Source organism: Biomphalaria glabrata, chromosome 3 (assembly GCF_947242115.1).
Source record: "Biomphalaria glabrata chromosome 3, xgBioGlab47.1, whole genome shotgun sequence".
NCBI classification, from domain to species: domain Eukaryota; kingdom Metazoa; phylum Mollusca; class Gastropoda; family Planorbidae; genus Biomphalaria; species Biomphalaria glabrata.
This window is the reverse complement of record NC_074713.1, coordinates 50,422,728-50,437,224: the sequence shown is the minus strand read 5'-3', so window position 1 is coordinate 50,437,224 and position 14,497 is coordinate 50,422,728. Positions and strand designations below refer to the sequence as shown.

The window sequence follows — 14,497 nt, the reverse complement described above, 5'->3', positions numbered from 1 at the left end:
AAGCATCTTAGAGAGACTGTCTCCTCTTTACCACTGGGTAACCGTACGACAGCATCTCGGGGGTTACACATCAGTAATTTAACTTCTTCTGTGAGAGGATCATACTTTGAAGATCGGTTCTCTCTTCTCAGCAACACTCGACCTGGGCTAGATAGCCAAGTGGGGATAGATATCCCGAAGGAGGATTTACAGTTGAACCGGAAAACTCTCATGTGGAGTTTCATTTGTTGCAGTAGATAGTAATGATCTAATCGAGTATAGGGCCTGGTTAAAGACTTAGTTCCATCTTGAGATCACGAGATCGAGGTCTTTCAGTGCTAAAGTAACAGCGTTCCATAGAGTTTTGTTTAGTTGTTCAATTTGCCTGTTGCCTGAAGGATTAAAAGGGGTTGTTCTACTTGTAGCTATTCCCCTCTCATGCAGAAAGGACGTACCTCTGTAAGGTAAGGTAGAGGCCATGTAGATTCTGTTTCTGGACATTTCTAATTTCCATTTGTACCTTTTAGCAATTGAAGAAGATATATAGCTTTCACTACTCCCCGTATCTACGAGAGCCTTCAATGGTACTCCATTAACGAGTATTGCAATAGTAGATTTAGTAAGGCCGGATGCTGGTGTCGATGCCCAGGAAGATTCAACAATTGTAGTCCTTGACGTCTCATCATCTGCTTTCACTATGGCTGAGGTTATAAATTTGAGTGTCTGTCTGGTCGATCTACAGACTTTCTGGAAATGGCCCCTCTTTGCGCACAAGTTGCATGTAGCGTCTCGGGCTGGACATTTAAAGCATTGATGTGGGCTGTTTCCACAAAAGAAGCATCTTTTACTAGTCGCTGCACTCACCTCGTGTTCTAATTTTGTCATTGGAGAAAGCCTCTCCATGTCGGCGCTAGCTCCACAGGGAGTTTCAAAGTAGATGTTAAACGCCATGGCATGGTTATGAACGTATTCAAGTTGTCTTGCCTCTTCATAGGCGCACTGTAGAGTTAGAGTAGATTTCTCTTAGAGTTTCAGCCTTACGCTGTTTGAAGCCAGTCCAGTAATGAAGGCGTCTCTTACGAAGATATTCTTCAGCAGTGACAGCTTTGAAGTCACAGTCTTTGGCCATACTTTTAAGCCTAAGTAGGAAGGAGTCAATGGTTTGTCCATTCTCTTGTCGACAAAGAGTTATCGTGTGTCGCTTTTAGGCTTCACGCAGACATTTTGTAGAACTTTGATGATTGATTCTTCGAACGTGGTACACTCACTTTGTACTGAAATACGCTCGAAGAAACGTAGTTTTCCAGTAATTTTTTTTTGTCAATCTCGCAATGAGAGACTGAGGAGATGAAATTCTCAAATGTTCTGAGCCAGTGCAGCCACTTCTCGGCAGCCGATGGCGAGCTAGGCTCTATGACTAGCTCTTTTGGCCTAAATAGAAGCTCCATTTGTATTGCTATTTTTACTTACAGACTGAGAATAGTGTTGAACGAAAATCCAAAAAAGATACCTGAGGCACATAGATCCATAGAATTGAAAATTTCTAGTTTAATAAATTGTAATAAGAATTAAAGGAACACTGATGGGTAACCTAAAACAAGGCTTTATTAAACTAGAACACATTCTCACGATGTTACATAAACAAATAGTAACTATTTCACCACAAAAATGTTTGTATTCCCTCCACCCTCAGAATCACAGAAGAAGTGGCAAGAAGAACTGAATAAAGTCTTGTCTACTACATCACAAGAAACACAACGTAATCAAAAAGAGTATGAACTTCTGTCAAACAAGAAAAAAGTGGTCGAGGAGGAGCTGATAGCGTGTCAAACTAGATGTGATAAGGGCCAACATCTCATTTCAGTATTAGAGAATGAAGTGACCAGTTTAAAGAAAGACCTTGATCTTAAAGTAACCTGCATTGCTGAGGTCAATCTCTCGTTAACCAAAGTGAGTGATGAGTTACAAAGTAAAGTTAAGGACATTGCTGACCTTAACAACAAACTTGGACAACAGGAAGCACACCTTGCTGAGCTTAACAACAAAGTTAGTGCTTCTGAGAGTAGACTGGTGGAGGCGAACATGGCTCTGAAGGATGCTGGCAGCAAGATGCAGCTAATGGAAGTGGAACATTGCCTTGTGCTGACTGAGAGAGACGAGCTCAAGAAACACATTGAACATGACAGGCAGCTAGAGTTGAATCTCCAGACAAGAATAGCAGACTTAGTGACCAAACTTGAGGAATCTCAGAAAGATAATCAGTCCCTACAGGGCTTAACCAGTACAGAAAAAGAGAAAGTTTACAGCTTAGAACAACAGTTGGCAGCTTTAAAAAACAGCTGCACTGATTTTGAAAGCCAGATACATTTATTGAAAAGTGAAAATGAGGCAAATATTTCAACAGTGAAAGACTTGGAAGAGAAATGTGCCAACTTGTCTCAACAGATGTGTGACAGTTTGGAGGAGAAGAAAACATTGAAGGAACAAATTCATGATCTAGAAGCATGGAAATCCCAAATAGATATTCTTCACCAACAAGCACTTACTGACGTGAACGCCAAATATGAAGACGGAATGAAAGAAATAGCTTCAGTGAAGAGTAGGCTTGAAGAGAAAGAAAGTAGGCTAGAGGAGTTGGATAAAGAGCTAGTCCGTACACAGAATGGAAGATTAGATCTTGAGTCATTACTGAACTCTACAAAGGATGAGCTTCAAACTAAACTTTTAACCTTGTCCAGTTTAGAAGAAGAATGTCTATCTCTCAAAGGAGACCTTGAAGATGTTAAGTTGAAATATAAAGAAGCAATAGACGCGCACACTTTGACTAAGGAGAATATGTTATTGTTAGAAGGTAGGTTGGGTCAGTTGGAAGAAGAGAGAACGTCTCAAGAGGCATCTTTCAACCTACAGCTACAAGCCTTGCAACAGAAATTAAGTGACACAAGTGAAGAATTAAGTATAAAATCATCAAGGGTCAAAGAGCTAGAAAACAGCAATGAAGATTTTATCTCCAAACTGAACAGCACCCAAATAAAACTGAGTGAATCAAGTGCTGACTATGAGAAAGAACTTGGCCTACTCAAGTCTCAAGTTGACATCCTACAAATGGATCTAGAGGATAAAGACACTCTTCTTGAGACATTAAACACCCAGGTGGCCAATTTACACACAGAGTTTACACATTTGAAAGAGGAAAACAGTTTAGTAAGAGAGAGTTCTAGTGCTAAAGAAAGTGAAATTTGTCATTTGAAGTCCTCGCTGGAAGCTGCTAATAATACTCTGGCAGATAAAAGTCAAGAGGTAGAAGAGTTAAACAATAAAATGAATAACATAGAACACACTCTTGTTGAGACAAGAACACAGCTAGAACATACTGATGCAGAACTGAAACAGATGGTTTCTGAGTGTGCAAACTTGGGAGGAAAAAATAAGGACTATGAAGAAAAGATCAGTGACCTTGAGGCAACAAAACTGGAGCTAACCAATGTCATTTCTGGTCTTCAGTCCAATGTGGCAGCTGAAAAAGAAATGTACCTTTTGAAACAATCAGAGTTGGAAGAATTAACATCAAAATGTGCCACATTGTGCGACCAACTTAACAGTGCCAGATCTGAACTTGCAGATAAGAATTCAGAGTTTGAATGTTGCAATCAAAACTTGAAGCACTTGGAAACCCAGCTACAGCAGCTGGAGCAAGAGAGGTTGAGTTACCAACAAAACGCAGAGCATCAGTTAGAAAATCTTAATCAAGAATTACAAGTGAAGTGTGAGTTACTGTCACAAAAAGAAGTTTTAATACAAGAACTTGAAAATAGTACTGCAGATTTGAAAGAGAGGTTGGCATCATTGAAAGCAAGTCTTCAAGAAAGTGAAGCTAATTTGGAACAAGAATCTACTGCACTGAAATCCAAATATGAACTATTACAAATGGATCTAGAAGACAGGGACGCAACTATTGAAGAACTCAATACTCAGCTGATCAACTTACAAGCTCAGTTTACCAATTTAAAAGAAGAAAACAGTTTAGTGAAAGATAGTTCTACTAATAAAGAGACTGAAATATGTGAATTGAAAAAGTCTCTTGAAGATTCCACTAATGCACTGTTTGATAAAAACCAAGAGATAGAAGCTTTAAATATCAAAGTTTCTAACATAGAACACACTCTTGTTGAGACAAGGACACAGCTAGAACATACTGATGCAGAACTGAAACAGATGGTTTCTGAGTGTGCCAACTTGGGCGGAAAAAATAAGGACTATGAAGAAAAGATCAGCGACCTTGAGGCAACAAAACTGGAGCTCACCAATCTCATTTCTGGTCTTCAATCCAATGTGGCGGCTGAAAAAGAAATGTACGTTTTGAAACAATCAGAGTTGGAAGAATTAACATCAAAATGTGCCACACTGTGCGACCAACTTAACAGTGCCAGATCTGAGCTTGTAGATAGGAATTCAGAGTTTGAATGTTGCAGTCAAAGCTTGAAGCACTTGGAAACCCAGCTACAGCAGCTAGAGAAAGAGAGGTTGAGTTACCAACAAAATGCAGAGCATCAGTTAGAAAATCTTAATCAAGAATTACAACAGAAGTGTGAATTAATGTCACAAAAAGAAGTTTTAATACAAGAACTTGAAAATAGTGCTGCAGATTTGAAAGAGAGGTTGGCATCGTTGAAAGCAAGTCTTCAAGAAAGTGAAACTAATTTGGAACAAGAATCTACTACACTGAAATCCAAGTATGAACTATTACAAATGGATCTAGAAGACAGGGACGCAACTATTGAAGAACTCAATACTCAGCTGATCAACTTACAAGCTCAGCTTACCAATTTAAAAGAAGAATACAGTTTAGTGAAAGACAGTTCTACTAATAAAGAGACTGAAATATGTGAACTGAAAAAGTCTCTTGAACATTCCACTAATGCACTGTTTGATAAAAACCAAGAGATAGAAGCTTTAAATATCAAAGTTTCTAACATAGAACAGACTCTTGTTGAGACAAGGACACAGCTAGAAAATACTGATGCAGAACTGAAACAGATGGTTTCTGAGTGTGCCAACTTAGGGGAAAAAACTAAAGAATGTGAAGAAAAGATCAGTAACCTTGAGACAACAAAACTGGAGCTCACCAATCTCATTTCTAGTCTTCAGTCCAATGTGGTGGCTGAAAAAGAAATGTACCTTTTGAAACAATCAGAGTTGGAAGATTTAACATCAAAATGTACCACACTGTGCGACCAACTCAACAGTGCCAGATCTGAACTTGCAGATAAGAATTCAGAGTTTGAATGTTGCAATCAAAACTTGAAGCACTTGGAAACCCAGCTACAGCAGCTGGAGCAAGAGAGGTTGAGTTACCAACAAAACGCAGAGCATCAGTTAGAAAATCTTAATCAAGAATTACAAGTGAAGTGTGAGTTACTGTCACAAAAAGAAGTTTTAATACAAGAACTTGAAAATAGTGCTGCAGATTTGAAAGAGAGGTTGGCATCGTTGAAAGCAAGTCTTCAAGAAAGTGAAACTAATTTAGAACAAGAATCTACTACACTGAAATCTAAGTATGAATTATTACAGATGGATCTAGAAGACAGAGATGCCACTATTAAAGTACTTAATGTCCAACTTTCCAACCTTACTTTGCAGCTTGAAGAACTCAAATTGGAAAAAGAGAGTTTAAATGAGACTCTAAGGAACAAAGAATCAGAGCTTATAGATCTTGACAAAGCAAGAGCAACTGAAAAAGAAAAACTGATAGATTTTGAGATAGAACAAAGCAATTTACATGCAGAGAAAACCAATTTGGAACAGGCCCTAAAGAATGTTAGAGAAGAGATAGCAGGAAAAGATGCAGAAGTGTTTGAGTTTAGAACACAGTGCGAGCTCTACTGTGTCAAGGTCAAAGATTGCGAGGAGAAAATAAAAGATGTGGAAAATGTAAATGTAAGTTTAACAACTAGGCTTTCTGAGATAGAGCATGTATTGGCTGCGGAAAGAGCTGCTTTGGCTGCAAAATGTGTAGAAGTAGTCCAACTCAACGAGAACAATGCTTGTCTATCTGAAGACTTGGAGAGGGTGAAAGAGAATCTCCAGGACAAACTTGAAGAACTAAGTGTTCAAAAAACCAACTTCCTTCAATTGGAGCAGAGATTACAGCAGCTGGAGACACAGAGCCAAGAAAGTCAAAAACTTGATCAGGACAAACTTGCATCAGTACAACAGCAGCTTTGTGAAACAGAAGAAGAACTCAAACAATCTCAGTTGCAGATCCAGAAACAAGAAAATCTGATAGAGGACCTAACTTGTCAACTTTCTAATGCCCTGAAAGAAGCACATGAAATGAAGAGTGAGCTTGAGCAGGACAGCACTGCCTTGAAGTCAAAGCTAGAGCTTCTTCAAATGGACATGGAAGACAAAGATGAACACATACAAAGGTTAAGCACTCAGTTGGACAATGTGAATGCTATTGTCAAAGATTTGAATGGAGACAACCAGACGCTGCAGAGTACATTAGACAGTACAACCTTGCAACTGTCTGAAATTAAAACAGCACTGAGTGCTGAGGTAGATAATGTGACTAGATACAGATTGGAAGAAGAGACTCTCAAGGACAGAGTGACCAATCTGGAGAGCACTCTAGCATTGACTAAAGATCTATTGCAAGAAAAACAAGACACTTTGTCAGCAGTTCAATCCACCTGTGATCAAACTTTGTCTAAACTCAAAGAAACGGAAGAAAGTTTACTACGAGTACAAGAAGATCAAAACTGTCTGGAGAAGCAATGCAAAGCATTAGAAAATAGAAGTGAATCTGAAAGACTATCCTATCAATCATTGGTGTCAGAAAGTGAAAAGCTTCAACAGAAAGTTGCTCAGCTACTTGATGAGCTGAGCACTGCCAAATCTCAGCTGTCAGAGCATCTAGAGAACATTACTTCTAAAGAGCATCAGATCAAAAACCTTGAAGCTAAGGTTGCTGAATTAGACTGTGCTAAAAGAACAGCTCAAGCCAGCACCAATAAAACTGTTGATGAGCTGCAAGCAATGCTGCTGGAGAAATCTGAAGAGCTTCACAGGACAGCAGCTCAGCTGGAAGAAACACACTCACAGCTTTCTGATGTGCAACACAAATACAATGAGAACTTGCAAAGTGCAAAAGATACAAATAGCCAGCACAGCAAAGAGTTGACCAACCTTGCTGAAAAACTTGATAGACTAGAGAAGGAGTTAGAAAGCAAAAACTTAGAAATATATACACTGTCAAATGAGAAACTGAATTTCCAAACAGCTAATTCAGAACTGAATCTAGAGAGAGAAAATCTACATACAAAATATGTAACATTGGAAAAAGACAGGACACAATTGCACCATGCTTTTGAAGAAATGTCACTAGAGCATGAGAAACATATTAAAGAACTCTGTGAAGTTAATAAGTCATTATCTGGACATCAATCCAAAGTAGCAGAGCTGACCTCTACTATCCAGTTGAGAGATCAGCAGATATGCACCCTGGAGTCTCAACTAACAGAGGCATTGAAAAACTCCACAGACTACCATCAAGAGATAAATAAACTGACTACAGAGCTGACTAACTTAGAGCTGTGCAAGAAAGCTTTGGAAAACAAAGTCAAACACACAGAGCTAGAAAACTCCCAGTCTGAGAAAGAGTTTACCAGAGATCTTGAAGAAACTAAACTAAAATTGAATACTGTCCAGGAAGAGTTAGAATCTAAGTCTTTAGAGCTTGAATCTTTGCAAACACAGTATGAAAACATGAACAGATCAGTATTAAAAACTAATTCAAAAATGACTGAGCTACAGCAAGAAAAGAATAATCTGGCTGACGAGCTGTATGATCTAAAAAAGCTTTTTGAAGATGTCAAAACGGAACTCTCAGAGAAAAATGCCAATTTGGCAGTGCTTAGAGAAGAGCTTGACAACACTGTGATGGAAAATGACTCCTTGAGAAGTGAGAGAAATGAGATGCTATCTCAAGAGGAGAAATACAAACACAGCATCCATGAGCTGGAGATGAAGCTGGCTGATGTTGAGATGGAGATTGAGAGCACCAAAGACTCTTTTGAGTCCGTCTCTGTCCAGAGGTTTGATGCCCAGAACAAACTCTGGGCTGCCTTGAGAGAGAGGGATGATTTTGAGAAGAAACTGAAAGAAAAGGAAGCAGAGCTTTTCGCTGCTCACTCTGATAATGAGAGACTAGACAGTGTTGAAGTGGAGCTGAATAACTTGAAGAGCGAAATCTTGAAAAAAGATGACGCAATCTCAGACTTAAAGCTTAACCTTGATGAGTTGTCAAAGAAATATGCAGCACAATGTCTGGAGCTTGAAGCTGTCCAGAAAGAGAAACAGGAAGTAGAAGCACAAACTCATTCTATTACTTTAAGAAATGAAGAGTTGGAAAGAAGCTACAAAGAAATCTCTAATGGGACATTTGAAGTCAAGGAACAACTGCTGCAGCTGCAGAAAGTTATTACCAGTTTGACAGAAAATGTTGATAGCAAGCAGAGGGAAATTGTATCCAGAGTGAATGAACTGCAAACAAAGGACAATGAAATCTCTCAGTTACAGTCTCTGGTGGAGGAAAAGGTTTGGGAAATTAATCAGCTGAAGGAAGATAATCTTAATTTAAAAAAAGAATTGAAAGAATTGAATTCCACTGTTGGCACTCTGCAGGATGCCATTGAATCTTTGAATTATGACTTGAACTTAGCTGAGCAGGAAAAATTAACCCACGGTTCTGATGCCGACAGTCTTAAATCTGAAAACAGTGGTTTGAGAAATAAACTTTCAAAATTGACCTCAGAAGTAGAGCACATGCAAAGAGAACATTTGGAACGAACACAAATGATAGAAGGACTAGAACAAGAAAACCTTCAGTTAGCAGCAGAGGTAGAATCAATAAAAATAGAGAATAAAGACTTGAAAACAAAACTTGAACATGTTTCAAAGACCGCTGCTGATTTGGATAACAAGCTTGCATCTCTTCAAAAAGTTCTTGATGAAAAGGTTAACAGCAATGACGGTTTATTGCAAGAGTTGAACTCTGCTTTGTCTGAAAAAGACGTGGCTTCTAAAAGTCTTCTGGCTTGTCAAGATGTCTTGAGCAAAGTACAAGCCAGTGAAAAAAATCTGACGTCGAAAGTCGAAGAACTTGATTACAAAATCATCAGCTTTACTAATGCTTTAGAGGCTAAAGATGTTGAGTTAAACATTGCACGGGCAGAAGTGGAATCACTGAAATTAAAAAATGAGGACAGTGAAAAGCTAAGAGACAAACAAAGGGTGGAGGAATGTAAAAAGTTGGATCTAGCTGAAACAGAGAAGGCTAAATTAAATGCCAAGCTGGTAGAGCTTGAGTCAGAGCTAGTAAACATGAAAACATTAGAAGAGAAAGCTTGCTCCTATGATGCTCTCTTGACGGAGAGGAACCAAATGAAAGAGGACATCCTTAAGTTCAAAGCAGTGGGAAAAGAACTGGAGAGCTTGAAGTTGAGTTTGGTTGAAAAAGACAATGATGTCCAGTCACTGGCTGACAGTAGAACATTACTGGAAAGCAGTGTCCAGGACCTGGAGACAGAAATCAGAAATAAGAATAATCTTTTAAAACTGAAAGAAAAAGAACTTCTGGCTGCCCTTGGTGACATCAAGTGTGCTGAAGGAAAGCTACAAGAGCTGGCAGGAGTAGCAGAAGTAAACCTGAAGTTAAAAGATCAAATCAAAGAGCTGGAAATCACTATGAAGTCTAATATTAAAGAGCTGGACTATCTTAAGACTCTAAATATGTCCATGGAGAAAGAGATTCAACAATTACAGGTATGCTTAATAAGTCTTCTCTTTCAAATAAAGTTAATACCTGTGTAAATGAGCTGTTGTCCACTTAGTTTACTGGGTTTTACCTTTCTTAGAGGATAATGAGTGACATTTTATTCTGTTTCAGAAGTGTTCTCAAGTTGAAAATAATTGTGACACACAGGTAAACACACATTTCTTATGACTGTCATAAAGAAAGAAATCCTGTACTTAGCACATAAACAAAAATCCTTATGAATGTTTTTAAATATGATGTTACATATTGATAAGAATTGTTGTATTATTGCTTAACAATTCTATCTTGGTGTTTGACATGCTGCATAGTTGAAAATGTTTAGAAAGGAGTTGTTGCTAACCCAGAAGAACAGTTTCTTTTTCTTCTTCTTCATTCTCATTTTACATGTCGGAGAGTTCAGATCAGTAATCCTATATCTGAGATGAAATGCGCAGTGGTTTCCAGATCGGGCAGTTCTCCATATAGTTTTTGTTCTATAGGAAGGTTTTGGGGCCAAAATCTTGTTCAGTCCTCTTGATATAGTATGCAGCTTTGAAGAACATGTTCAGCATTCTCTGGTGATGCTCCACAAGGACTGGTTTCGCTCGTCCTGACTTTAAGCTTTTGGAACAGATGTCTCATTCTGTTGTGTCCGGTACTGGGTAGAAAAATTATGCGCTGGTCATGTCGAGATAGCTAATAATAGGCGTCCTTTTTCTTGTAATTGGGAAGTGAGCTGATCCTATTCTCATTTATTCTACTCTCTATTATTTGAAGACAAAAGAATTATTGTTAGACTTGTCTGTCTGCACATACATGAAGAAATTGAATGAACTAATTAGGGTTTAATTTCTCTATATCAGACTATTATTATAATATGGTGTGGGAAAAATCAAACAGAAAAAAGAAATCAAATTTCTTTATATTATTAAGTATTTTCATAGCAGCCAATTTGCTATTTCTTACAACATTTTCATGAGCTATGTTAAATTTCTGTACACTCTAACTATAGGGTGGCTGAATTATGAAGCGCTTGGCCATGTCGAGATTACATACTGGTAGTCTTGGACTCAAATCTTGGTGAAGACAGGGATTTTGAATTTCAAGATTTTAAAGACGTTCCTGAGTCCACCCAACTCTAATGGGTACTTGACGTTATTTGGGAAAAAACAAAGGCAGTTGGTTGTGGGTGCTGCCACATTGCACCGTTGTAAATCGTCAATCATAGAAACGAATGACCTATAGACCGCAAGGTCTTAAAGGGACACTTTAAATTTTCTACTTATGTTTAAATGCTGTACACTATAGCCATATTAAAAAGCACTGAGGATTTCATATACTTGAGTGAAACTAGATAATAATTTAGCTGGCTTGTAGGTCAATTCTGTTAGCTTTGATCACTTAACAGCCATTTTCTGTTTTGTAAGTTGTGAGTTGATCTGTAACCATGTATTTATCTTTGTCAGTCTGTAGACATGCTCATGCTAGAGAAGAAATGCTCTGATTTGTCTGAGAAACTTTCAGAGGAGCAGAAAAAATGTTCAGATTTGTCTGAGAAATTGTCTGAGGAGCAGAAGAAAGTTCTCATTCTTACAGAAGAAATCCAGCAAATCAAAAGTCAGCAAGCTGATACAGAAAAGATTGAAGTAAGAGCTATATATGTTTTTAGATGTAAAACTATTTGATCAGTTGATTTGGTTGTATGGTTGAAACCTACATTTGGTTATTGACATATTTTTTTCAAATAATAAATTTCAATAAAAATAAATACAACATTTAAATTCAAAGAAACCTGCCATTTTAGTTAACGTTGCTTTAAAAACTATCATTTGTATCATGCTTAAGCTTGGTTAAAGATGTAGTAATACTGTCTTGTAATTAGTAACATTAGCATGTACAACATAATACTATAACTATTTGTCACACGTATCAATTTGTTTTGCATAAGGCTCTGAGATTTACTTTGTTTAACTTGTTGTTCTGAAGGCGCTTAAAACGGAGTTAGAAGAAGCCCTGAGGGATGTTGACTTCTACCAGGACCATGCCAGAGAATTACTGGCGAAAGCTAAAGCCCAAGCAGACAAAAACAAAGCTTTAGTGTGTCAGATTGAAACTCTACACCTCAAAATGAGAGTATTCAGTAAGTTTGTTTCTAGTGTGTCAGAATGAAACTCTACATGTCAAAATGAGAGTATTCAGTAAGTTTGTTTCTAGTGTGTCAGAATGAAACTCTACATGTCAAAATGAGAGTATTCAGTAAGTTTGTTTCTAGTGTGTCAGAATGAAACTCTACATGTCAAAATGAGAGTATTCAGTAAGTTTGTTTCTAGTAAGTCAGAATGAAACTCTACATGTCAAAATGAGAGTATTCAGTAAGTTTGTTTCTAGTGAGTCAGAATGAAACCCTACACGTCAAAATGAGAGTATTCAGTAAGTTTGTTTCTAGTGAGTCAGAATGAAACCCTACAGGTCAGATGAGAGTATTCAGTAATTTTGTTTCTAGTGTGTCAGAATGAAACCCTACAGGTCAGATGAGAGTATTCAGTAAGTTTGTTTCTAGTGTGTCAGAATGAAACCCTACACTTCAAATGAGAGTGTTCAGTAAGTTTATCTTTAGTGTGTTAGAATAAAACGTCGAAATGAGAGTATTCAGTAAATTTGCTGTACCAAAGAACATTACATTCCAATGGATTTATTATTTGGTAACTGACATTTTCTGTAATCCAACACTCCCCCTGACCCGTAACCACTGGACTATCAAGAATCAACTGTAGTACAAATATTAAATAATTAAACATTTTGAGCTTGATTATTTTCTATCATAAATGATTTCTAAGAAACTGATTGTATGTTGATTGTATTTATGTAGAATTCCAGATACAGATGTTGTTTGTTAAAATTCATATTGATTATTTTTCAATACTTTCAGAGCATCTCCTAAAGACAAACAACATACCTATAACCTTTGACCCTAATTGTCTAAATAGTGATAGTCCAACTTCCTCAAACACTGCCTCCACACTTAAAGCAGTGAAAGCTAGTTCACCAAACCTTCAGAAGATGAACACATGTGTCAGTAGTGACACATCAAGTAAAGCAGAGAAAACTGGTTCATCAAACCTTCAGAAGATGAACACATGTGTCAGTAGTGACACATCAAGTAAAGAAGAGAAAACTGGTTCACAAAACCTTCAGAAGATGAACACATGTGTCAGTAGTGACACATCAAGTAAAGAAGAGAAAACTGGTTCACAAAACCTTCAGAAGATGAACACATGTGTCAGTAGTGACACATCAAGTAAAGAAGAGAAAACTGGTTCACCAAACCTTCAGAAGATGAACACATGTGTCAGTAGTGACACATCAAGTAAAGCAGAGAAAACTGGTTCACCAAACCTTCAGAAGATGAGCACAACAGATATTAGTGACACATCAAAGAGCAGCACATTGTCTTTGGTCAGTAGTGAGAAAAAGCGAAAAATAAACTCTGAAGCACACAAAGATGTTCCCTCTCCAATCAGTCTTTCACACCATTCAATACCTTTCTCACCAGTTTCAAAAACATTCAAGCAGTCAATTAAAACACCAACTAGGACACCACGTTCTGAAGACAAAAAGAAAGCTGCCTCAGAATTCAAATCTCCATTTGCAAAAGCACCAGTTAATCTTGGCAAAAAACAGCAACTGTTTAGGTCAAATTTGCCCTCCCCTAAACTAAAACATGCCTCACCCAAACCAAGTAAAACTTTAACTGAAAAGTCTCCGGCAACTTCTAGCATAATGCAAATTTCAGACACCTCTAAAAACACAGATTTTACGAAAACTACAGAGCCTCCTAAAGTTTTACCACAGAGGGTAACCAGAAGCTCATTAAAACATCAGTCCACGGATTCAACCGAAGAGCATTCTGGTGTGATGAAAATGGCAGAACCACCTAAAGTTTTATCACCGAGGGTAACTAGAAGATCATTACAAAAGCGTCAGTCCACTGATTCAACCGAGGAGCTTGCTGGTGGGAAAAAACTGAAGCTAGTTAATGAAAGTATGTGTATATTATTTGTTATTTTCTTTTGTTGTGTCCTAGCATGGTAATTTTAAGTTCTACAGATCTAATACTTTTTATCCATGGTGACATGTATCTGATCATTCAATTACAGAACCTGTACAAGAAACAGCTGTCAGGCAGCTAGCAAAACCACAGAGAACCCGACTAACCAGCCATACTGCAATACCTAAAGTATTTGGGTCCAAGCTCAACACTGAGGCAATGGTAAACTATCAATCTCATTTACTCCTGTATCTTCTTCAGCATTTGTCAACATTTCTTTGTTTAATGTTCTTAGATTGTATTTTTAAAAATAATCTTTATTCAAAGCTGTTTTGTCTTTGTTGCCCATTTTTAAACACAAGTGTACCAAATATCTCATCACTTCCCCATTCATCCCCAACATATTTCATGCTTAGTCAACTAAAATGTACAGCTATAAAAACAGTGTTTACACTTCTACTCTCATGGGGCACACTGGTTGAATGATTAAGCACCTGGGGCCCAGGGTTCGAATCTCAGTGAAGACTGGGATTTTGAATATTGGGATTTTTAGGGTGCTGTTGAGTCCACCCAGCTCTAAGGGGTACCTGACATAAGTAGGGGGGAAAAGTAAGGCAGTTGGTCGTTGTGCTGGCCACATGACACCATTGACC

At 37.8% G+C, this 14,497-nt stretch overlaps 1 protein-coding gene across 1 annotated transcript in view; it reads left to right on the top strand.

Moving 5' to 3' along the window:
* Window positions 1–14,497, top strand: part of LOC106055416 (centromere protein F-like) — a 29,480-nt gene that overhangs the window by 13,662 nt on the left and 1,321 nt on the right. Inside the window, exons 11-16 of the mRNA XM_056022507.1 lie at window positions 1,673–9,804; window positions 9,929–9,964; window positions 11,263–11,442; window positions 11,783–11,936; window positions 12,726–13,838; window positions 13,954–14,066. Of these exons, the coding sequence (XP_055878482.1) occupies window positions 1,673–9,804; window positions 9,929–9,964; window positions 11,263–11,442; window positions 11,783–11,936; window positions 12,726–13,838; window positions 13,954–14,066 (9,728 nt within the window). The remainder of the gene's footprint in view (window positions 1–1,672; window positions 9,805–9,928; window positions 9,965–11,262; window positions 11,443–11,782; window positions 11,937–12,725; window positions 13,839–13,953; window positions 14,067–14,497) is intronic.